Source organism: Crinia signifera, chromosome 12, assembly GCF_055691185.1.
Source record: "Crinia signifera chromosome 12, ASM5569118v1, whole genome shotgun sequence".
In the NCBI taxonomy this organism is placed as follows: Eukaryota; Metazoa; Chordata; class Amphibia; order Anura; family Myobatrachidae; genus Crinia; species Crinia signifera.
The window spans coordinates 15,584,500-15,611,082 of NC_139228.1; the positions used below are offsets into that span (position 1 = coordinate 15,584,500).

A 26,583-nucleotide genomic window follows, 5' to 3' on the forward strand; every position below is an offset into this window, starting at 1 on the left:
GACGGTATAGTGGTCATCACATCATTTATATGGTGAGATAAATATTGCAAAGAGCAGGGCCAGCTCTACCATTAGGCAGCTGCCTAGGGTGCCAGGATCTGTGGGGGCACCACTATAATGCTACACACTAGGCGATTCTAGCTTCCATCGTCAGCTATATGGTCGCTCAGTGACCATATTGCCGGTGATACCTAGCGACCTTCGCCGTGTGTGCGCTCCCACCGCAGCCCAGCGACGGTCGCTGGTCGCAGGAACTTGCTAGAATCACTGGTCCCCAGTAAAATACTGATAACCAGCAATTCGGTCACTGAGCGACCAATCGCTAGCGCCAAGGTCACGTAATATAAAAAATAGTTCACTATATATAAAAACAGTTAAGGTGCCCCTACACTGAGGCGATTTGGTCCGATTGTGGCCAATTGCGACCAATCGACCCCTTAAATCGGACCAAATCGCCTCTCCCTGACATGCTGTTGGGTCCCGTGCGCATCGGACCCGACCAGGTGCTCAGACCGGCAGGCCGTCCACCCGTTATTCCTGGCGGTGAGGCGGGTGGGAAGCAGGGATGCATGCAATCTATCACAACGGATCGCATGCGTTCCTGCCGCCGGGAAGGTCCCTGCAGCCTGCAGGCTGTCCTGTGTCCGTACACTGCTGCGAGACGTCACAGGATCTGTGGCGTCTATGGGCACCTTTATCTTGGTTCATTCCACTGGTACCCCAGGACTGTGTATATTGTTCCTCCTCACTATCTAACTATATTGACAGAAACAGACAATCTCTGACCAACACTTCACTGATGATCATATAGTGGTTGCTGCCTGGTAATACTAATGCAGTATATTAATCAGGGTTGCCGACTTTAAGATTCTCCTCTCCGGGAGAAGCCCGGAGAGGAGAGTTTCAGAAGCCGCTCAGGGGGCGGGGCTTACGTGTGACATCACTAAGCCCTGCCCCCATGCTGGTAATGCATCAAATTCACATATCTCCGTGGAGGGGGCGGGGCTAAAATGACGCGATTGTGCCGTTTTAGCTCCGCCCCCTCCTCTGAGACCCGAGGATTGCGGCATTTTAATGCCGGGGGTCGGCGGGGGTCCCCCCTGAATCCGGGAGGGTTGCCCACCCTTCCGGGGGCCGGGAGGGGGTCCCCGATTTTCGGGAGACTCCCGGAAATTCCGGGAGGGTCGGCAACCCTGATATTAATGAGTGTTGTATGTGACTGACATTCACAAATATCTGTAGCTAGTTGTATTGTGTACCTATTATTATTATTATTGTAGCTTGCCTGAGCTGGTATAACATTCAGTGACTTCTCCTCCTCTCTGAATCCTCCAGAGCTCAGTGTGTCTGTGAAATTTGCTGCTGTTTGAGTGACTGGTGCTGCAGGGTGAGGTTTGTGCTCTGATTGGCTCTCTGAGTCAGGGAGAGCCAATCAGAACTAGCAGTGGGCCCTGTTGCCTAGCAGCTACAGCAACCATAGAGAGGGAGAGGGAGGGAAGCAGAGAGAAAGTCAGACAGCCTCCAACGAACCTAGGAAGTTTCCCTGACACAGACACAGCAGCCAGGGGAGGCATAGCTTTTGGGAATTACAAAAAATAAGCCACCATCGGTACACCATCGAATGATTAGCATTCGATGGTGACAAATATCGGAAGGTCACCATTAAATGGTAAAAACACTAACATCGAAAGAAAAACATCGATGTTTCCGAAACATCGACCATCGATGTCCATCCCTAGGCTGAGCTCCGTAGGTGACTTTTATCAAGAGGGAGGCGGAAGTATGGGTCATAGGTCAGCTGAAGGTCAACATACATTAGGTTGACCAATTAAGGTCGACAGGGTTTTGTCAGTATTATATATTTATATACACGCACAGTTTTTCTACATAATTTTATGGGCACAGCTTTGTTCCTTCATCCATCATAAAACAATGAAGCCCTCTGCAATAGCCATTTGGACCTACTCTGCTAGATCTCCCATGGAAAATGTCCATAAATCTGGCACCCATTCCATTGTAGGTTGCCGTAGAGAACCAGGCCGCATTTAGGTAGCTGTGTAGGGGCTCCATAATCTGGGGGGCATCCCTAACTATTACAAAATTAAGCATGACTCTGAGAGAGGCATCCTCGATGAACGGAAATGCTAACGGCAGGTGTTGAACCTCCAAGACGCCACCTCCACGCGTTCCCCTGAGGTTCTGGTAAGTCAGTATCGGTGTGTGTGTGGTGGCGAGAGTAACAAGCTGAAGTTTTGCCACGGGCTCCTTGCACCGGCTTTGGTAGAGACATTTGTGGATTTTGCCAGGGACGTGCAGACCTAATGTAACCTCTCCTATTGCACCTGTGACTATTCGAGCGTGCAACTCATTTTCCGTTAACATGCACGCGTGGGTAGTTAAACCCCCCCCCCCCCCCCCCCCCCGCCGCCATCCCTAGGAATTAAATTGTACAGCCGCCAATTACTTTTAGAATAAGATCTGGATTTCATTATTGGTCATTTGAAATAGAACCTTCTTTTTTTTCTTGCGGTATGTTTTAAGCATCCCAGGAATTTCACTGACAAATAAATCAGTTTTTTAGGCAGATGACACATTCAATCCTCTCGCCTTACACGCAAGGTGGCAGAAATATTGATTAAAACAGGTGCTGTCAGGCAACGCTCACCACGAGGGTTGCGTTCCCAGTGATAGACGGTCCAGCGGTGGGAAACAAGTGTACATTACCTCATAGAACGGAGTTACGGAGCTTTATTTGTTTTGAGGCGGCAGGAAAGAAATGGGCCCTTGATTACACAGAGCAATAAAGCTGGATGAAAAGTGCATTACGTGACACTTGTTTTCACAATAAATACTGGTAGCGCTGTTCTATGTCACGGTTTGACAGCACGCTGAGCGCCTCAAAGAAATAACACGAGCCAATGATGGAAACATTTGGAACAGAAAAAGTGTTCTGTCCTGTGCTTTTAGCTGGAAGCAGAAAAGTGAACCAGACCCGGACCTGTCTACATATCTGATGACTTAAGGGCAAGGCCGACTAATCCAGCGGTGTCCTACAGGTTACAGCTCATTGGCGCCACCTGCACTGTAAAATAACCTGTTTCCGTGGAGATATTTTTTTGCCACAAAAACGTATATTTTTGTTGAAGCTGGACAGCGCTGCTGGGCATAGCACCACATTGGCTGCTTCAGGGTGCTTCGATCCCTTACCATGATGGCCACTGACATTACTTCTGTGCATGAGCGGCACCGTGTTAGAGCGACACAACTCAGAGAATACCCGATAGTTACCAGCAGGATGCTAGTGCCGCTTCTCACATACAGATGGTGACCTGGAATCTTCGCTTCGTGTTGAGAGTCTGTTATGCACATAATTGTAAAGTGAATGTGTTGTACAATCACATTATCACCTAATAAACGGGGGCTTAGGGCATTCACATCTGTGTACCTATACTCTGCCATACATCCCTTCCTACTTTGCTTGCGAGAAGCTGGTGTCTCCGGCCCGGCTCCATCTTCCCGGTGATATTCAAGAAGATGGCACTACAGTGCAAAGACTTTGTTTCAGTGCCAGAGTCTTTGCTTTCAAAGTATGGGCACCATCTTCCCGAAGATATCACTGGGTAGATTGGGTGCATGGGCACTGTAAGTGGGTACCTCAGCACTTACCCATTCAGCTGAATGGTTGAACACAAGGGGAGGGGTTTGTGGTCACGTGTGCATGAAGTTGCTATGGGTGACTATCAATACACACTGCTGTGTAGCTGGGGGAATCCTGATGAGGATACTATATTTAATTAGAACATTCCACAGCCAATTTGGAAGTTTTGCTGACTCCTAGAACAACAATGTCACACAAAAAAAATCCAAAAGACGAAAATACCGATGACCTACAAGTGTAAAGCCGGACTCTCGCCCTGCACTCGGTGTTCCCATTGTAGATCCCACCAGGGGAACCACCCCAGAACAGCACTCAGAGCATGTCTCATTTGGCGCTGTACACAAATGTCAGGCTAATCTAGGCCGATCAGGATATACGTGGCATAATCCACGCTGAACATTTCTTGCTGCTTGTTTTATTCATTCTGTTAAATATCTTCCTGCACTTTAGGCTCTTATACTGTAAGAATATAATACCGGGAAGGGCATAGAGCATCTCTTAATCTCCAATTATTTAAGCCGGCGATTCCTAAACACCCTAGAGCAGGGCTGGGCAACACCGGCCCTCCAGATGTTGATGAACTACACATCCCAGCATGCCTTGCATCAGTTTCAGCATGGCCACATAGCAAAACTGATGCAAAGCATCCTGGGATGTGTAGTTCACTAACATCTGGAGGGCCGGTGTTGCCCAGCCCTGCCCTAGAGGCTGATGAGAGCTAAATGTGGGGCCTTGGTACCGGAGACGTGGCCAAGCCAAGAAAGTTAAGATAACCACCTGGTGTGGAGCTGCCACCTCCAGTAGGGGAAAACCAGCATAATGAAGGGGAGTGCACTTCACCAGGGCTGCCACTAGAAATTTTGGGGCCTGGGACTGATTTCTAGTCCGGGCCTCCCTTCACTTGCCGCCTGGCTCTTCTGGTCCCACTGCTAAAATATGGTGCCGACTTGTGAGCCAATCGAGGTTCATGGCTTGGCAGTCAATCAGAGTGGCTGCCAGTACGTGAGCTCTGGTTGGTTCACTCACCAAACGGTGCCGCATTTTAAATAGCCGCCAGCCTCTGGAGCGAATGAGAACGGAGCTTCAGCGGGCGCAACAGCAGCTCAATGGAGGCAGTGGGAGGATGCTGTGGGCAGAGTGAGGGGCCTGGGCCCTTCCCTCTCTGTCAGAGAGGACGGTCCCGGGCCAGCTGTGCCCACAGCACCCCCCTGATGGCGGCCCTGCACCTTAACAGTGCAGCAAGATAATAGCTACCTGACTGCCATTCTTTCCTGCCAACGACCTGACAAAAAGACACATCAAAAATGTGAGGGGGGGGGATTAAGGAAACAATGGGGTCAATTCAGTTGAAGCGAGTGGGGTGAGCTGCTATTGCTGGTAATTGCAACTGAGCTTGATGCCCTTGCTGCGGGTCTGGGACTAATACACCATGGTCAGAGGCTGGTGGCATAAAGCAAGTAATATTGCGTATGTTCCTGAGCTTACCCCAATATCAAGCGTGGAGTAGGGTCGACCTATAACCAATGCAGAGATTTGCCTATATGCTGCGTCCTACACATCTGTACACAGTACAACCACAACAGGTCATGCAGGTGGTATGTAGAAGGTGTGGACCTACATTACACTCAGAGGTCAGGTATGAAGAAGGGGGAGGAGCTACACTCAGAGGTCAGGGCAGGTGTTATGAAGAAGGGTAAGAAGCTACACTCAGAGGTCAGGACAGGTGGTATGAAGAAGGGGGAGGGGCTACACTCAGGTCAGGGCCGGTGTTATGAAGAAGGGGGAGGGGCTACACTCGAGTCAGGACAGGTGGTATGAAGAAGAGAGAGGAGCTACAATCAGAGGTCAGGGTGATGTGAATCAGAGGGATGACCTACACCAGGAGGTCAGGGCAGGCGGTGTGAATCAGAGGGAAGACCTACACCTAGAGGTCGTGGCAGGTGATAAGGCAAAAGGGTGAGGACCTACACACAGAGGTCGGGGCAGTTGGTATTAAGAAGGGTGAGGACCTATACATAAAGGTTGTGGCCAGTGACATTTAACAAAGTCAGCCCAAAATGCAAGGCACAGTGCACATAGCAGATGAATGAAACTCTGTAATATGTTCAGGGTCATAGAGGTGTGATAATAACAAATATTGGCACATGGCCAGTGTATGTATTTATAGCTACATTAATATCTTCATATAGCAGCAACTTCTGATCTGTAATGTACATGTTTTGTCAGCAATAACTATTAATAATTTAACAACTTACTATTAATAAGCGGCATCTCAGATCATTTTGGCTTAAAATAAAATTGTCCCATAATAAATACAGTGGAGAGAGGCGACAGATAATGTTCTCAATGTGACTGCTGGCTGAACCCATCCTTCTTGCCAGAAAATTGTGAAACTGGATGGAAAGCAAAAAGGAATTGGGACTGTTTATCTGTAGATGGTCCCTGAACGCCGGATGTCCACAGAAGCCACCCTGTGGGCAAAGTTTGATGCCACGGTGATAGAACGTATCATTCCCTTGTCTGACCTTCAGGGTGGTACGGTGACTGCAACGTACTAGAATTCTTATGTAGTAACTTCAGAAACACAAGTACCTATTTGCTTCTGATAAGCAGCCTCTGACTGGGTCATCCATGTCTCAATGTGTCCCCGGGCTTCTTAGCAATGTTACATTGGGTACTTGTGTGTATTATCACGGCGCTCACTAAGCTATTTGCTTAGTTGGCTATTCTGCGTAGGGAAATCGCATCGCATGGGCCAAATGCGATGCGATTTGCCTATGTAATGCATTCAGTGCTCTTTTATTTATAGTGTATAGGGTGTACAATGCCATTAGGTATACGATAATGACATACAAGTAGGTTTTAGGCACCCCCCCCCCCACTATCCACGCCACCACGAAGTGTGGGAGCGGCGGCGGAACGCGTCCTCCGACCTTTTCATACCCCTACTATCCACGTCGGCGTGGAGTTGATTTTATATAGTATGGCGAGTGCAGCGAGCCACCGAGCCCGAAGTGTGGCGAGCCCCGCGAGGGGATGCGGAATACATGTAAAGTAATCCGCGTCCCCTTGCAGAGCTCGCTGCGGTCGCCACGCTTCCGGCTCAGTGGCTCGCTGCGCTCACCACACTATATAAAATCAATAGTAGGGGTATGAAAAGGTCAGAGGACACGTTCCGCTGCGCTCGCCACGCTTCGGGGTGGGGGGTGCCTAAAACCTCATTGTATGTCATACAATGCATACAATGATATAATTGTATAGGTAATGTAATGCCATCGTACACCCTATATATGCGGGAGGTGCGATGCGATCCCCCGGGGCTAAGAGAGCAGTGAATAAATTACATAGCATCGCACGGCCGTTACAATGGCCCATGCGGTGCGATGCGATTTTCCTACAGTGCCGTACGTAGGGAACTTGGGCGCCGTGATAATACACAAGTACCTTACATTGTTATGTATCAAGTATTGGAGAAAGATAAAGCGGAGAAGTCGTGTACAGCTCTGCTTACTGCCTACTCTCCCAGAATGTATAACAACCGAAGTATAATACACCAATACATTTCAAACCAAAGTATAACAACCCAACGCATTTCAGTCCAAGCCAATGTATAACACAGCAACGCATTTCAAACTAAGCCAGTGCACAAAAACCAATGCGTTTCAGCCCAAGCCAATGTATAACACAGCAATGCATTTCATTTAGCCAATGCATAACAAACCAACGCGTTTCATCCCAAGTCAACATATAACACAACATCGTGTTTCAACTCATGCCAATGTTTAACCTTTGGCAATGCATAACACCAACGCGTTTCAGCCCAAGCCAACATATAACACGAAAACGCATTTCAACCTAAGCCAACATATAACACAACAACGCATTTCAACCTTAGCCAATGCATAACAAACCAACGCGTTTCACTACAGCCTGCTGGTCAGACAGCATCTGAGTATCGGGACTGTCCTGCTGGAACTGTGACAGTTGGTAGTTATGCTATGCACCCTACACAGCTTTTCAGATGGAGATTTTGAAGTATAAAAGCATGTTTAAAAATAAAAAGCATTTTCTTGTGGGGTCTACAATTCCATTGTATACAGTACAGTATGCACATTTGGAGGACTAGTACAGTGCACTCTGGGATAATAATTAGACTACAAATATTTGAAGTAACATTATTTGCATAAAAGTAAAGTGGGGCCTTGAAAAATATAGAGGGATATAGAAGAGTTTGAAAGGAAACTGCTTAAGATAAATACAAACGTGTCCATGTTGAAAGGTGACTTTGGCGAAGTGTCAGTGGGGAGCAGTTACGGAGGTTACTCCCTGGACACACTGTACACTAATGACCTGTTTGTGCTGTCTGAGTTCCCGCACCAGAAAGATTAAGAAAAAGCCCCTGGCGGAGGCGGCCAGAGCGCGCTCAGACATCACATCACTTGAAAAACGGCCCAACTCTGATACGAGCCGGCCTAACAATGGGGACGGCCGAGCCATGGTCTAATTTAAGCCGCGCTATCTGTAAGGCAACGTTTCTTGGGGGATAATCTTATCTAATGTCATTGGGCTGCTGTGTGGCAGAGAATCAAAAAGGGTTATCTGGCTTTAATAGGCCTCACAAAGTGTCATTGGGATATTAGAACAGGAAGCAGGGATTTGCAGGAGGACGCCTGTAGCGAGGGGATGGCGGAATCAGGAACCGACGGCCTGATAGAGCCAAGTACAAGTCAGACACTAATGCGTGTCGTTGTTGTGTGCTCATCTGGGAAGAACAATCCACATTGCTTGATGCCCACCCTCTATTTACATCATGTGTCTTGCTTATTCATTTTATGAGGTAACTTGCTGTGACTTTGGGGCATACAATTTGCCCATCCTGTATATTAATAGGTAAACGCTGCTCCTCACCTTTATGGGGGTGTATTCAAGTGTTTTGGTTGCTGGCGGCCCCTAGTGGTCAAGGGAGCCCATCTAGCAATTCAGGTGTTGCTCCATTCATGCGTAGCATTATTATTATTGTCTATTTATATGGCACCACAAGGGTTCCTCAGCACGGAATAATACATAAAGGAGCAAAAAAACGGCTTACAGTACAAGGCAATTTAGGACCAGTGCATAGTAAAGAAAGACAGTTGCGCCAGGGGACAGGACACTGAAGCAATTATCAGGGTGACATATATATATATATTCTAAGAAAAGTACATGAGGAGAGAGGGCCCTGCTCATGAGAGCTCACATTCTAAAGGAGAGGGGCAGATACACAGGAGTGACATAGAAGGGGTAGAAGTGAGCATAAACAGAAGGTTAGGATGAGAAATGGCTGGGCTTAATAAAGATTAGATTTTATTCGGCAGAGTATCACTCCCTTATAAACTTATTCTGCAGAGTATCACTCACTTATAACCTTACTCTGCAGAGCAGCACTGTTCTGTCATTTTGACGAGCTGGTACCTAGTGTAACAATCACCATCTTTGCTCATTTCCAATCACAGTTCTACATTTTGAAAGGATTCTTCTTTGGAAATGTACTTTCACAGGCTCAAATTGGACCTTTTTCTGTATAAATGCATTGATTTGGCTCTGTGCTCTTCAGAAGTGTCAGCATAGCACCTGGTGTTTTCCATTTGGTTGATTTTGTGGTTTTGAAACCACCACAGAAAATGCAACAAGATTTTGGTTTTACAAAACCGCTGTTTAGTACATTTAGTGCTTGCTATAATATCCCTGTTCCTGATTACAGACCCAGTGCTACACAATCTGTTGCATATACACATTATAGACGGAATCAAGGGGATGATCCAGCTTTGATTGGATGGGGCCAAATGCAGGTCCAATCTGATGGTGAGGGGGACTGCGCGTGTGGCTATTTGCATTTGCTCCTGGGGTCTGCAGTGCACATGCTACATTGCAAATGGAAGTATCAGGGACCCCATAAAATGCAGTAGTTAATTTGTTTTTACAAGCCCTTCATTTTGTAAAAAAAAAGGTACAGCACATATAAACCATTTTCAGATATGCGATGATTAGATTTATGGTTAATATGTTTTATATGGTTTCAGGAATTTAGTTATATTTAGCAATCTAATCTTCTAACTTCACCTCCCTTCCTGCTCTGGGAGCCACATGCTTGGCCTAGAGCAGCGATAGAGAACCATTGGCCTGCATGCCTTGCAACAGTTTCAGTATGGCCAAACAGCAAAACTGTAGCAGGGCATGCTGGGATGTGTAGTTCAAAAACAGCTGGAGGGCCAAAGGTTTCCCATCTCCGGCCTAGAGAAAGGCAGCAACAGCCACTGAGTAGCACCAATAAAGGGCCAAGTGTTCAACAACTCTACTAGACTTTGCCATGATCCGCGTTCCAAGATTTGTTAAAAGGAGGATGAGCTGCCTCTATATTGTATACGATGCTCGGTGAGATGTATGTTTTTTTAAATATTCTGCAAATAAAAAAAATGAGCAGAGCGTTTTTCCCTTGTCGCTCTGCAAGCTACGGCCAAGGATAACGTTGGCCCAGGGCCTTTACCCCGGACATTTCAAGCCCGTAAAGAGTGGCATTGCAGTATTGTAGTCGGTGATGAAAACAGCTTCCTGAAAGTTCTGGCTCAAGACAAACTTAAAAAAAAAAAGAACAAAGAGTTGAAGTACGAAGAACTCGAACATAACAGGAAGGTTGGAAAGCAAAGGTTAGGAGTGCACCTGAAATATCTCAGGCATGCACTCAGATCATCAGATTCCTGCAGGATCGCCGGGTACCCATGATGGTGTTTATGATGGGAGGAATGGTGAACGGTGTTGACTTGTCTACTGCCGTTTCACCGCTCGTCAGCTTAAACTAACTAATTGTGCCTCGTAGTGTGAAGAGAATGGGGCAATTAAATTCTCTTTAAAACTCTACAAAGCCGCTCATGCTGGGTGCAAAGACCAGGGAGGTTTGATAGATGTCCAGATCTTGGTCCTACTGTATTTCAGCTCCTCGGTTCCCAACCGAGAGGTCTTGTCTATCAAGCCGGCTTATAGTGGACGTCCGATGCCGGATCCCAGCAGGTTACGCTTTATAGTGCTCTTTTATGTAGGTAAATTGAGTCGTTGCCGCCTTTGGTCTCTGCTTGCGTCTGCAGTAAAGGCCATCGCCTCTATTTTACTAATAAGGGTAGCTGACAGAGGTGGAATTATTTCATATTTTCTTCAGGTTTTGCGATGACGTAAATGGCAACACAAAGTCAATTGTTGCTTAACTTGCCTCCTATGTACAGCATTTGTTCTGTATTCTTCTATGGCCTTCTACAATGGGTGCACCCCTTACATGTAAACGCAGCAGACTCACTTCCATTACACTAAAGCAGGGGTGACCTAACCTGTCCTCTGGATATCCCATCTGTTCATGTTTTTGTCAGGCCACCTGTGGATCTATAGTAGGAATGAATGCAGCATGTATGAAAATGTGACAGTAATGACTGCAGCTGTGCACCAGCTAGGTGATCTGGAAAACATGGACCGTTGCTAGATCTCGAGGACCGGTTTGTCCACCCCTGCGCTAAAGGATGTATAGTATGTTTCATTTCCATTCAGATATTGATAAAACTGATCTAAAATGACATTCCTTTGTTAGAGAAGTATTTGACCCTCCGGGATCGTTAGTACACCGATGACATGAGGAATTTGATATAGGAATCTAATATAGAAATATTTGGGTATATTTGTGCTTGTGGTGCTGCTATTAGGCTGATATATTGCTGTAAGGGTATGCTGTATGGACAGGAAATACTCAACTGTTATTTTTGCACAATTCAGTGCATACGCATCCAATTGTGCAACATTTCCATGGTAACTATGACAACCAAAACAATGCTGATATTGCCTAATTGTGTTACTGCTGCTTGTGTAACCACAATAATCCCGAAAATCATATTGTTTACACTGATACCCTATTTCAAGGCTAACAGTAATTAATATATGTACCCCATAATGCAAAATAGAAAGATATAATGGGTGGGATGTTCTATAGCCTAAATTACAATAACTGATAGGGTGATAAGCTCCAGCTGACAGCCATTCACAGGCTAGGAGGCAGTTAGAGAATATAACACTCTGATTGGTGGATAGCTCCATCCATTCACCAATCAGCATAAGTACAGCCATTCACTGTCTGGCTGCAGGCTGGGAGGAAGCTAGTTAGAGAATATAACACTCTGATTGGTAGATAGCTCCGGTCATCCACCTATCAGCATGCTTACAGCCATTAACTGTCTGGCTGCAGACTAGGAGGAAGCTAGTTAGAGAATACAACACTCTGATTGGTAGATAGCTCCAGTCATCCACCTATGAGCATGCTTACAGGCATTCACCATCTGGCTGGAGGCAGGTAGAGGATTGCCGTTCTGGTTGTGTGACCACCACTGACCCCTGTGCGAAAGTCCCCAGAATTGTGGGACCCTTTCCAGTTCCCCAGTGTCCCTATACCTTAAAATTGCTCCACTGAAGCCTGTGTGCAAGCTTAAATGTTTTGATCTTGTGCTGTTATACAGCCATGAAGCTGGTACCACGCATAATATAAGATTGGCCCACGTGCATGTTTATTTTATTTCCATATAATGGGTTGTTACTGTTGCTTTAACTTATTTCATTTGCTACACTGGTGGCAGGGACAACATACTTCCACTTGAGGTGAGTGTGGAAGATCCAGTCCAGGATTTAGAGAAGTAGCGGCAGCAGGGCTAGTGAGATCCACTCCGGGTTTTCCCAAGATGTATTGTGAATCGCTGTCCAATTAACAACACCTGTTATTTCCTGTTATATGTTTGTCCAGTGCTTCCAATGCCTAAAAGCGGCTGGGTGATAGGCCAGAATTGTGGGGATTACGTTAGGTGTTGAAAACCTGCTATTCTATAACTGAAGAATTGCCAAGCTGTTACCTTGAATACCTGCCGCAAATAAAGAACCAGACTCTATTTCTATCCAGTCTATGTGATTACTTGTCACATTATGTATACGCATCAGCATACAGAGCACAGGGAAGGGGACAAGGTTATTGTTCTCCCACAAGTGAAAGTGATAACCCAGAAGGATCTCATGGTCGCTTCTCAAGGTTATCATGCAAAGCAGGAAAGGCCCATGGAAAACAAGTGAAATGCGCTGAGTAGGGCCGATGTGTCTGCGAGGTTAATATTAGCACCTGACTGCCAGCAGCAGCATCCTGATTCCAGTACAGAGGAAATGGCGCTGGATGAATCAGAGAGACCTATAAAAAGGAACCTTTTATCCCGGCGAGTGAGCCCAGCAACATCAGCACGTGAGACATTGGCAAACAAGTGTTATTATGGCACCCAGCTGTATAGAAGTGCTTACTGTCTATGACAATGCAGCTGGAGTGAGAGGCTGCTCTGCTCTGCGCTGATTTTTCCACTCTTCATGTGGTGATTGGGATGTTTTCTACATGTCAGGATTTGCTTATTATGCTTAGATACAGCTTTCCTCTCTAAGAATCAGGCATTGTGAAATGTGTTGGGAGCACAGTTACTGACATATTGCCTTACTAGTGAAAGAGGTAGCAGTATACCTACCTGTTGTCACATACCTTACAAGAGACAAATAATTATTGGGAAGCTCTCTCAGATTCTTAGATGACACCTCATCGTGATTAAGCCCTCTCTTGCATAAGGTCACAAACTGTGTTGTTGTACAGTGTGATGGGGGGGGGGGTGTGGGAGGTAGATTCACAATAACTAGACTGCACTCTTTTTACTGTGATGACATTCACTTAAATCTCCTGGAAGGAACATTAAATAATTAGGTGAGACCTTTTGGGGATATGGTCTTCATATATAGTGTTCTCTCTAGGGTTTTGGTCCGGCAGGGCACCGGGGAAGCGGTCAGTGCCCGCCAACATCACACTTGTGGGCGTTCCCGGGCCGCCGACGTCACAAAAGGGGCGTGCCCGGGCCGGCGACATCACTAGAGGGGCTGGGCCGCCGCCGTCACTAGAGGGGCCGGGGTGGGCCACCAACGTCACTGAAGTGGGCGGGCCAGGCCGCCGATGTCACTAAAGGGGAAGCGCCGTGCATCGCCGTCTGCGGTGCTGGGCTTCCCCGTGCAAGCAGTCGGGCAGGCACCAGGCTGTTTTAGCGGGGTGCTGCTAGAGGGGCAGGGCACATTTTGCCATTTAAAAATCAGGCAGGGCACAGAGCCCCGCTAAAACAGCCTAGCGGGAACACTATAGATATATGTTTATCATTTTTATTATTATTTTTTATCTTTCTTTGTCTTTTTTTCTATTATTTATTATTTTTCATTTTATTTGCTTTTTATTATGTGTTATTGCATTTTTTTTTTAGCTTTAGGAATAAAAACCAACAGATTGACTTCAGATTTATAATATTTATATTTTCTCAGTCAGTTTATTTAGAGTCCCCATAGTACTCTTTATTTACTATTTGCGTGACATAATGTGGATTACAGATTACATTCTGGTTTGTTTATTTGTCTGCACCGCATATTGGGGGTCATTCTGGTTGTCTTGCAAAAGCAAACACCTTTAATGGACAAAACCATGCTGCACTGCAGGTGGGGCAGATAGTTACATTTGGGTGACTTGTGTTTCTATGCAGGGAAAATACTGGCTGCTTTATTCTTATACTACAATTTAGATTTCAGTTTGAACACCCCCCCCCCCCCCACACACACACACACAGAATCACCCCCTCTTGTCTCCATTATACTGTATTTTTTGTTTATTACGATTGTTTAACCCCAGTTCAAATCTTTGCGGCGTACAGAGCTGCATGGAGCTTCCAAGCCACTGTTCATTTTCTTCCTCCATCAGTCCCGCCCCCTTGCATGCCATCACTTATATGGGGGTGGGGCTAGCACAGGGCAGCAGTGAGCCCTGTCCCGCGGTCCTTATATGTATATTATACCATATACATTTATATTATATAAAGAAAATAATCAGTCCCCCCCCCTGTTGTTCTAGTCATGGGAGGTGTACACAGAAGATTCCCATTATGTACGTTTCCCAGAGCTTCATTATACACCAGGAGCATATTGTGGCCTTAGTAATAAGTAGCAACTGTAAAACCTCAGTAACATTTGCGGTTACCCTCTCACCAGATTCCATGTAAATACATTCCCCTGAGGCCGCTGCTTAGGAAATGTAATGACATAATTACATATCTTCTCCGCCTGGCAGTTACTGTATGCACCACAGCAATCTACTTATGGAGGTTGGTGGTTACTGGTTATCTGTGTGATGCTGTCAGCAGGAGCAGGTATCACTACGCCCCACCAGTGGCCACAGGTTATTAGGGATGATATGAAAATGTCCTGCAGGGCAGGGGGGGAAGAATTTTCTTTTAGTGGGTGGTTCATCAACAGCTTAGCACTAGACTGTGGCAGACAGCATAATTAATGTATCTTTGGACCTGGTAAAGCTGCCATACAGGGAATACAAACAGCAGAGGATAATGACCACAGACTCACAATGCTAAGGGAGTGGGGGTCATCTCCCCAACTCCCAGTGAGCGAATCTCTGCCTAAAGGTGCCCATACACTAGTAAGATTTATCTGCAGATCTGGCTGGTTGAAACAAAAACATGGTTATGGATGAGTGACAGTTTGTCAGTTTTCCAGCATTTCCAAGCAAATGGTCAACTGTCATTTGCTCTCATTCATAACCATGTTTTTGTTCCAACCAGACAGATCTGAAGATAAATCTGGTGTGTATGTCCACCTTAACTGTCCCAACTGCTGTATGTAATCACTTCACTGTGTTTTAATAGGCTGGATGAGAAATACACACACCAGCACTCCGGCCCCAGCTGTGGTGGTTATGGAATGCATGTTATTTCATTTACCAGTGGCATAGATTGGGTAATGCTATCGGTCATTAGGTTTACAACAACTAGGTCGACAAGCATTAGGTAGCAACCACTAGGTCGACAGACAACAAGGTCGACATGGGTCTAGGTCGACAGGTCATTAGGTCGACACAAGCATAAGGTCGACATGGGGTTTTTCACTGTTTTTTTAAGCTGACATGTGCTGACAGGCGGTATTTCATGCCCTACCATCCACTAGGGCATGGTGGGAGAATAAAATAGTGTGCCGAGCATAGCAAGCGATGCGAGGGGACACGGTGCACTTCAAACTGTGTACATGTCGACTGTGTTGACATTCAGGTAAAAAAACAGTGTAAATCCCCATGTCGACCTTATGACTGTCAACCTTGCCCATGTCGACCTTATGCTTGTGTCCTGTCGACCTTGCTGCCTGTCGACCTAGTGGTGTCGACCCAATGCTTGTCGACCTAGTTGTTGTAGACCTAACAACGCACACCCATGCTATCTGCAGGGGCCAAAGTAGGATTATTTTGACCCAGGGCACTTGGTCTGCCCGGCCTGTATGTATGGGTATCAATTCTAGCACCCCGGGACATGATACCCCCTTGTCACCCTAGTTGCGGCCCTACTATATAGGTATGAGGTTCATACTTAGTGACTTTTAAAGCTGCCCCTCCGGGAGAAGTACGGAGAGGAGACCCAATGCTGCACGTCGTGGGGCGGGGACAAGGCTGATTTTACAAATCCCCGTCCCAAATCCACACAAACTCCGCAGGGAGGGGCTGTGGTTAAAATGAAGCGAAATTACGCAATTAACATTATTTAAATGTCCCCCTAGCGGCTCTGGGAGGGTTGGTTCAGCGGCTTTGGGAGACTTGCCCACCTTCCCGGTGGGCTGGGAGGGGGACTCATTTTTCAGCCTTCCAGCCATTCCGGGAGAGTTGGCAAGTATGGCTTGTGTAATAGGTATATATAAATAAATAAATAAATTCCGTCTTTAGATCCCCCAACCTACACCCCCTCTCTGTCCATGGGACAATATGGCGCACAGGTGGGACAGCAGGGCAGTGCCAATTACTGGATCTGTCCCGCTGTAATCAGGACAGTTTGGAGGTATGGAAATGTATGTGGACACGCCATGTTTTGATTTTCGTTTTGGTTCTAATTCATGTTTTGATTTTGGCAAAACCACGCTCAAGTGTTTTTGGTTCGGACTCAGTTTTTGGTTTGGTTAAGAGTCAATAAAAAAAAAAAATTAACGATAATAATTGATAAAACCCCAAAATTTATTTGGCTTTTGTTTTGTACCAAGTCAGAGTTTTGGTTCATTCCAAATCCACAAAACGTTGTGTGGATTTGGATTTCTGAAGAACCTCTTTTACCCCCCAAGGTGCCAGGACATGGACCATAGCTCTCACCTGACACCAGTGAAGCCCCGCCCTCATGTTCTGATTGGCCATTTAGTTAAAAGAAAAGGTATGGTGATACCATCGATGGCCATCAATTGCATAGCATGCATTGTTGGCCACTTGCAATATTGTTATCCATGTCAACCATCGATGGTGACCACACCGATGGCCGTACCTAGATTTTCCATGTGATTTTGAGTTTGCAATGTTTGTACCTTTGTATGCTAGTTTCTGATGGCTGATTGGATCTTTCTTTCAAAACATTGCCATGCTCTAAGGGGGGAGATAGAGGGTGGGAAATGTCTGTATTCTCCCTTGTAAGTGAAGGCAACTGTATGCCAGGAACAGGAGAACACAGTACGGATAAGTGCAGCAGGAGTGGGTGTACAGAGAGGTGCCAGATGGGGGGCATACAAAGGAAGTATTACATGGAACTGCTGTGAGGCCGGTATTGTCTATGTGAAGTCTATTATATCCCCTAGTCACCATCACAGACATATATAACCATCACTCTCATTATCATAGCAGACTGAATTTACATAACTCCACCCATTCCAGCAGGGGAACACTGAGCATTGTTCTCTGATCGCTTCCAAGCTGCTGCGGGGCCTAGATCCCTGGACTTGGCTGTTGTCAGATCAGAGAAAGTTATGTCTGGAAAGGAACCATAGAAAGTGCTTAACCCCCTCTGAGTGTTATGTGGGGTACACACCAGGACGACCACCGTCGTTCACGACCGATAGACGACCATGGAACGATTTCCCTTGGACTTCCCGGGAGCTCCCAGGCAGTCCCCAGCAAACGATTAGCAAAAATTGTGTTTTTTTGCGGAACGATCTAGATCCGATCCCGATGCGCCCGCGATGGTCGTTAAGACGGTCGGATCGCTGGTTTTTGTTTTTTTTGCAAGAACACATGCGACCGTCGTCAGATGGGCCTTTGAAATTTGAATGAAGGGGCTGGACTAGCAGAGGGGGAGGACTAGCAGAGGGGGATAGGAATAGCAGCAGCCATTTTAAACCAGTGTATTTCTGCTTTGTTACTAGTGAGGCTTGGTTTATACCTGCTGAACGCTGGACATAGCTATTTACACATTACTTTGTTTTGCCTGCCATTACAAAGTGTCTTTTAACCCTGCACTATGGAGAATGCAGTGATGGGTAGTCACCAGCAACAGTACCTGCTCTATTATGCAGTTTTGAAGCTCAGGCGTCAGAGAGCCCAGCGCAGGAGAGAAAGATCATGCTGGACAAAGCAGTGGCTACTTCAGCGTCAGACTCGTTCGCACATGCCACTGCTCAGGGACATCAGGGAGAATAACCCAGACGATTTCCGTAACTTCTTGAGGATGGATGATGCCACATTCCAGGAATTGCTGCGTCTGGTGACTCCCCACATCGAGAAGCAGGATACCAAGTATCGCATGGCTATCCCTGCTGAGGAACGGCTGGTGGTCACCCTGAGGTTTCTGGCGACAGGACGGTCTCTTGCTGACCTAAAGTTTGGATCCCTCATCTCCCCGCAAGCTTTGGGCCTCATCATCCCGGAGACCTGCAAAGCCATTGTGAAGGTGCTGCAGTACCAGTATTGCAAGGTAAGGATGAAATATACACTGTACACTTTATTGTGCAAACAAAATATTTTTATTTATAATTTAGGCCTAGGACAGAAACAGGTTTTTTAGGCCTTTCATGGTTAAAACATGTAAAATAGTAAATAGATTGTGTCAACAAAAATATATTATAATACCATATATAAAAGATATTGTACAAAAACACACACTATATATAAAGATTTAAGTATGTATGACCCAGTTTAAACTTTCCCAATAAGTACGGGCTACTGTGTGGCAGAGGATGTCTGCCGCAGATAAGTAAAGGCTGCGGCCCACATGGCGCATGGCGCAGATGCAATGGTCCCGGCCCCATTGATGTGCGCCATACGCCATGTGAGCAGTGGCCATCACATACCTGCAGCTGAGACCATGTCTGCCGCACAGTACCCCATACTATTGGTAAAGACAAAAGGGCAATAAATGGAGTTTGCTATCCAGATTGAGGAGAATCCTGTTCTCCCTCTGGTAATGCAGGTACAGGTAGCAGCATATAAAAAAACAAAAAACACACTCTGGTAACTTCTGGAACAGGCACTTACAACAGTAGGGATAAGGTACTGTGTGGCAGAGGATGTCTGCTGCAGATATGTAAAGGCTGCGGCCCACATGGCGCATGGCGCAGATGCAATGGCCCCCGCCCCATTGATGTGCGCCATACACCATGTGAGCAGTGGCCATCACATACCTGCAGCTGAGACCATGTCTTCGGCACAGTACCCCATACTATTGGCAAAGAAAAAAGGGCAATAAATGGAGTTTGCTATCCAGATTGAGGAGAATCCTGTTCTCCCTCTGGTAATGCAGGTACAGGTAGCAGCATATATGTAGAAAACCAAGACAAAAGACACTCTGGTAACTTCTGGAACATGCCCTTACAACAGTAGGGATAAGGTACTGTGCGGCAGAGGATGTCTGCTGCAGATATGTAAAGGCTGCGGCCCACATGGCGCATGGCGCAGATGCAATGGCCCCCGCCCCATTGATGTGCGCCATACGCCATGTGAGCAGTGGCCATCACATACCTGCAGCCGAGACCATGTCTGCCGCACAGTACCCCATACTATTGGCAAAGAAAAAAGGGCAATAAATGGAGTTTGCTATCCAGATTGAGGAGAATCCTGTTCTCCCTCTGGTAATGCAGGTACAGGTAGCAGCATATAAATAAACAAAAATACACACTGTGGCCCTTGTGTGGCAGAGGATGTCTGCTGCAGATATGTAAAGGCTGCGGCCCACATGGCGCATGGCGCAGATGCAATGGTCCCGGCCCCATTGATGTGCGCCATACGCCATGTGAGCAGTGGCCATCACATACCTGCAGCTGAGACCATGTCGATGGTAAATGATAAAGTAGCCTATTTTTTAAGACAGATCCTCAAAAACAGGACACTCTGGATCTTCTATCAGTAAAGAACTGTAGAATTGACGGTACTGGGGGGGTTGAGAAGGCTGTGTAGGTGTTGACTGGGTATGTGTTGGAATTGTGCTCGACTGGCCTGCTACGGTGGCAGGCGGAGTAGGCACTGGTGATTCTAATGACAGTGGTGTGTCTGGTGCACTACCAATGCCAACTATTTTAGTGCCACTGTTGAGATACCCTAAACTGCCATTATACACCAACTCCATGCATAACTTTTCAAAAGTAAGTTGCTGGTCAGGAGCCATGTTGCGAACACACTCTGCCACATAAGTGAAGTAGTTGTCATGTTTGTCCGGGTTTCTTTGCAGGACTTGATGTGCCCGCATCATAAATTCTTCATGTGCCGCTGCTTCTCCTTTTTTTCCTTTGCCACGCATTTTTTTGGCACGGGGGAGTGGTGGAGTGGGTTCCAGGGTGGGTGGCGGAGTGCGTGCCGGAGTAGGAACTTCGTTAGATGTGCATGCATTATCAGATAGGACAGATAGGTCTGGGGTTGCAGGTGGGTAGTCACCAAGCTGTAAAAAAATTGAACATGTTTACTAATCAATTCTATTTACTTCTAATTTCAGTTCCCTACCAGCGTGAATGAATGGAAAGTCATCGCAGAGGAGTTTGAACAGCGATGGAACTTCCCAAATTGCGGTGGAGCCATTGATGGCAAACATGTCCGCATAGCCCAGCCTATCAATAGTGGTTCCTACTATTTTAATTACAAGGGCTATTTTAGCATTGTACTAATGGCTGTGGTGAATGCCAACTATGAGTTTATCTTCCTGGATGTAGGAAGGAATGGCCGTGCATCGGATGGTGGCACTTTCAAGGACACAAAGTTCTACGAAAGGCTCATAGCGAACACCCTTCACTTGCCGTCTGTCCAGGAAACTAAACAGGGGCTTAACTTTGTTTTTGTGGCTGACGAGGCTTTTGGCCTGCACGAGCATGTCATGAAGCCATATGCGCAAAGGGGCCTGAACCATGACAAAAGGATCTTTAACTACAGGCTATCCAGGGCACGGCGTGTTGTGGAAAATGCTTTTGGCATCCTGGCAAGCCGGTTTCGCATTTTTCACACTGCCATTAACCTGAGGGTGGACAAAATTGACTGGGTTGTCACGGCGTGCTGTGTCCTGCACAATTTGCTCCGCAGAAAAGCCACACAGCAAAGGGCTACAGGCACAGCACTCCAAGAAGACCAAGAACTGCCAGAGGAGGTAGTGCAGATATCCTCCTTGCAAACCCCAACACAACGCTACACAGGGAGTGCACGAGCCAAACAGGTGAGGGAAGAGTACATGGCCTACTTTAATGGGGAGGGCGCTGTGGATTGGCAGGAGGAATCAATTAGATAGCCAAAAAAATAGACTCACCGATGCAGACTGCGAATTCTCCTCCTCCTCCTGCGCCGCGACTTCTTGGTTTTCCTGTTCGACCATAAGGACTACTCCTGTCCTCATCGACTCCTGGCTGAGGGTGAATGTCAACCGGTCATAGTACCAGAGCGATGTTTGATACATCTCGTCGACTCCAGCACCAGACTTCTTTGCAGCCTCCATCTTCTTGTGTTCCTTTAAGAACACCGTGCGCATATTCTGGATGCGTTTCCTCACCCATTCAACATTGGCCTCTGGGTGAAATGGAAGACTGTAGCGTGCCAACTCCTCCAAGGCTTGGTTTCTTTTAATTTTGTTTGAATACTCCTTGGATTTGGTTCTCCACAGGCATTCGTGTGTACGATATTTTTCAATAAACCCTTCCAAAAACTCTTGTTCCTTTGCGTTGGACATTGGGACTGTAAAAAGATAAAACCATTTTAGTTGTTATAGTTATACCCATGTTTTGTTTCATATTTAAATTTTTATAGTTATAGTTACCAGTTTACCTAGTTCTTATGTTTTAAGTATTTAAAATGTTAATAAACTTTTATGAAAACCACTATACATTTTATTGTGCAGATTGCTATTCACACACACAGGTGAATGGGGCCTAGCAGAGAGGAGTGCATGGAATACTGCAATGGTGGACAATGGTTTATGTATATATATCTATATATACACAAACACACACACACAGGTGAATGGGGCCTAGCAGAGAGGAGTGCTTGGAATACTGCAATGGTGGACAATGGTTTATGTATATATATCTATATATACACAAACACACACACACAGGTGAATGGGGCCTAGCAGAGAGGAGTGCTTGGAATACTGCAATGGTGGACAATGGTTTATGTATATATATCTATATATACACAAACACACACACACAGGTGAATGGGGCCTAGCAGAGAGGAGTGCTTGGAATACTGCAATGGTGGACATTGGTTATATGTATACACACAGACATGGGGCCCACCCAAAAAAAACAGTGACATGGTCGGGTGCACGGTTGCCAAACCAGTGCTTTATACACACTATATACATTGGTGGCAACAGTGGGCATGCATAGAAGAGCATTGGGAGTGCAAACATACCAGGTTGTTGTTCTGGGAGATGAGACAAGAAGGAGAGTCCAACTGCTGCGCCAGCGCTGTTTGCTATGTGGAAAAACATGGCGCCGGGGGAGTGTTTAGGAAATGCCACTCAAATAGGCTGGATCAAACGACGGACGCACCGACGGACGGACGACGGAGGCGGCAAAAAACACTCACGATCTGCATACGATTGACGGTCGGTCGGCCTGGGATTGACGGATCCTACCTGCAGCACGTAGGACCAAAGATGCGACCAAACGAGCGGCGTGAACGCGCATTTGATCGGAATCGGATCAAATAAATGTCAAAAACACACGATAGTACATACAATCTGCATACAACCGGTCGGAATTGGATCTAAATTGACAGAATCGTGCCCTAGTCGTCCTGGTGTGTACCCAGCATTACAGTGACTGCACCACAACAGTATTCGCCAGACAACAGATGCCTCCTTAGTGAGATGAATCTTATGTGCAGATATTCAGTACAATACTGTACACAAAAGTACATACACCATGTATGATAGCATAATGCATAACACAGTGTAAGATAGAATCCTCAGTGTCATGCATTGCACCATTGGAATATTACAGAGTACAACAACATTGCAAGTAACGCTTATGTTGTGGAATAGGGAAAAGGAGAGATATTATATAAGGGGTCAGGGGAACATGGGACCAAACGGGAGATACAGGGGTCAGGGGAACATGGGCCCAAACGGGAAATACAGGGGTCAGGGGAACATGGGCCCAAACGGGAGATACAGGGGTCAGGAGAACATGGGCCCAAACAGGAGATACAGGGGTCAGGGGAACATGGGCCCAAACAGGAGATACAGGGGTCAGGGGAACATGGGCCCAAACAGGAGATACAGGGGTCAGGGGAACATGGGCCCAAACAGGGGTCAGGGGAACATGGGCCCAAATGGGAGATACAGGGGTCAGGGGAACATGGGCCCAAACAGGAGATACAGGGGTCAGGGGAACATGGGCCCAAACGGGAGATACAGGGGTCAGGGGAACATGGGCCCAAAGGGGAGATATAGGAGCCAGGAGAACATGGGCAAAAAGGACATATAGGGGTCAATGGCACATGGCGCCAAATGGGAGATACTGTATATGGATCAAGGGCCCAAAGGAGAAATATAGGGGTCGGGGGAACATGGGCCCAAAGGTGAGATATAGGGGGTTAGGATAACATGGGCCCTAAGGGGAGATATAGCGGCCTGGAGAACATGGGCCCAAAGATGAGATATAGGGGTTGGGGGAACATGGGCACAAATGATTGATGTGCTCAAAACTTTTATTGAATAGGGGCTAATTCTGAGCCAGACGTGGCAGTGTCCATGTTAATGTCTTCTGGAGGTCACCTGACTTTATGACACCTGTACATCTGTGCGTATGAATGTGCAAGAACAGAGACACCCACCTGTGCGCATGCAGTAATACCGCCTGGTGCACCGTCTCCACCGTCAGTCGCATTATGGAAACTTGTACCAGTTACCATAGGAGCAGTTACCATAGGAGAGAGACTGTTGGGTCCATCTTTAGCAGCTTAGGGGCCCCCCACCACCACGAGGCCCCACTTTTAGTGCACTCAGGGAACCCCCATGCCACCACCCTACTGCCAGGAATAACTCTCATTGGCTCCCACTGCTGCATATTACCAGGCAGCAAGCGCAGCGGTTGGTTACAGTCACCATCTGCAGTTAGGAAGCTCCGCTGTCTGGACTACATTAACCAGCAGCATATCAGCTCTCCAAGGGTTGCCCATTGTAGCACAGTGTAACTGGTACTGATCTGGATCCAGTGTCCCTGCCCATGCACCAACTACAATGAGTTATCAGCCTGGCACCAATCCAGGTATAGGCTGCCTGGGAATGGAGTCCCTGCAGTCCCATCCCACCGCCCCTTGATGGCGGCCCTGTATAGAAATACCTTATTAAATGAGTGTGTATATACCCTATAACCTCACGTCTCTAGCTTACCAGTCCTCGCTGTTACTACAGAACAGTATTTGTATATAGTCGGCTTCCGGCTCTTTAATGTACACTAGTGCGGTAATGTGTGTGGAAGTTTATACTGCGGCACATCCTACTTCTACCAATGTCTATTGAAGTTCTCTGACATGTTCTGGACAGATGCCGATACAGTATGGGAGACGGTCACTGTGACCCTGAGTGCTGTATTTCCTGTGCTGAAGGACTGTCAGAACAGTTTCCTTATTAGGAACCCTTTTTTCCCACGTGAGCAAACCTAACATCAGAGATGAGGGCTCAGAGAGACATAAAGTAACTGGTCAGCTCCTGTCATTGTTCAAGCACAGCCTGTAAAATGACAGCAAGATGATGATTGGTTGGCAAGTTATCCACACTTGCCAACATTGAGGGGCATGGTATATGCAAATGTCAATATATAGGTGGGGCAGGGGGTGTGGTCACGTGATTGCTTCGCACAGTCTCGCCCTCTCCAGTCAATGCCAGTTATTAACGGCATTGAGGGAAAGGGGGCGGGACCATGGTGACACAATTCTGTGCGAATTGCATCATTGGACCCCCCGATCTGCCAACTTTGCAGAGGAGATGGAGGAGGGTGGCACCGGTCAGGAGACTTCCAGGAGAGTGGGCAAGTCTCCCAGGCGGCCATCTCCTGGGAGCTGGTCGGCCATTCCAGGAGTGTGGCATGTAGGATGTGATCTCTCTCCACGAATACGTGGATTAGCAAAGGGAAACTGCATCGGTGGAAAAAACGGGATACGGTCATTTGGTCTACAGCATGATGGTCGACATAGGAAAAGGTCGACATAGTTCTAGGTCGAAAGGTCATTAGTTCGACAGGTCGTTAGTTGAACAGGTCGTTAGTTCAACAATGTCTAGGTCGACATGGGGTTTTTCACTGTTTTTAGAGCCGACATGTGCCGACAGGCGGTATTTCATGCCCTACCATCCACTAGGGCGTGGTGGGAGAATAAAATAGTGTGCAGAGCGCAGTGAGGCACCGTGCCCGACGCATAGCGAGCGATGCGAGGGGATGTGGTACACTTGAAACTATGTCCATGTCGACTGTGTTGACATTCAGGTCAAAAAACAGTGAAAAACCCCATGTCGACCTTTTGACTGTCGACATAGACTAATGATCCGTCGAACTAACGACCTGTCGAACTAATGACCTTTTGACCTAGAACCATGTTGACCTTTTCCCATGTCGACATAGAACAATGTTAACCTTTTCCCATGTCGAACTAATGGTGTGGACCTAATGACTGTAGACCATCATGCTGTAGACCAGGGGTGGGGAACCTTTTTTGTGCCAAGGGCCGTTTGTATGGGGGAAAAAGCCTTCGGGGGCCATATGTAAAAATGTCTCTTACAAATTGTCCTGCTGCAGCTGTCCCACGCTCCGGCGGCTGCCGCTGACTAGGACTAACAGTCTCCGGCTGCTGTTGATTAAGAGGAATCTCGCGAGAACTACCGACCTCTTGCAAGAATTCCCCTGTACTTGACTCCCGGCAAAGCCGCCGATCGGGTGGGCGGGCCACTCAGAACGGCTACGGGGGCCGCATATGGCCCCCGGGCCTGAGGTTCCCCACCCCTGCTGTAGACCAAATGATCCCAACCCGGAAAAAACGACCGCAATTGAATAGGGAATTGAATACGCCCCTATAACTTGTTACATGATAATGATGCATCCTGCATGGGCTCTGAAATCAATAATCTGGAAACCCCCCTCCAGAAATCCTGCATTTGCCCCTGTAGGATACTGGCCCCCTTTGGCTCTGTACCAGGGGTGTGGACAGGTTGGCCGGGCCCGATAAAATGGAGGGGGCATGGCCACGCCCCCGTAGGGCCCAAAAAATAAACGAGATGAGAGGGGACTGGTTGCTGCTGCAGCTGTCTCTTACTCCAGCTCAGCATACGGCACTGAGCAGCATGTGCTGAGCTGGGGAGAGAGGCTGTGCTGCAGCAGCAGCCTGTGATCCCTCACCCCAATGCCCTGCACCCTGCAACAAGGGAGGGGGAGACCATTCTGTATAAACAAGGGTCATTAGGTCTACAACAACTAGGTCGACATGCAGCGTGGTGGGAGAATAAAGTAGTGTGCAGAGCGAAGCGAGGCCCCGTGCCTGAAGCATTGCGAGCGAATCGAGGGTATGCGGTGCACTTCAAACTGTGTCCATG

General features: G+C 47.1%; 2 protein-coding genes across 7 annotated transcripts in view; one reads left to right on the plus strand and one right to left on the minus strand.

Moving 5' to 3' along the window:
- Nucleotides 1-26,583, plus strand: part of ADAMTSL4 (ADAMTS like 4) — a 190,146-nt gene that overhangs the window by 844 nt on the left and 162,719 nt on the right. Inside the window, exon 1 of one of the 6 annotated variants that reach the window (XM_083167071.1) lies at nucleotides 12,814-12,947. The exons of 4 other annotated variants lie outside the window; for them this stretch is intronic. The gene's annotated coding sequence lies outside the window, so the exon portion shown is untranslated. Of the gene's footprint in view, nucleotides 1-12,813; nucleotides 12,948-26,583 lie in introns of those variants that run through there. One more of the 6 variants, XM_083167070.1, reaches the window with a different exon arrangement.
- On the minus strand, nucleotides 10,178-22,039 carry LOC146050251 (uncharacterized). Its single transcript, XM_083167180.1, has 3 exons — nucleotides 21,304-22,039; nucleotides 20,257-20,451; nucleotides 10,178-10,270 (listed from the first exon to the last, which is right to left on the minus strand). Exons 1-3 carry the CDS (start codon nucleotides 21,718-21,720, stop codon nucleotides 10,178-10,180), a joined length of 705 nt encoding a protein of 234 aa, XP_083023306.1. The 5' UTR covers nucleotides 21,721-22,039.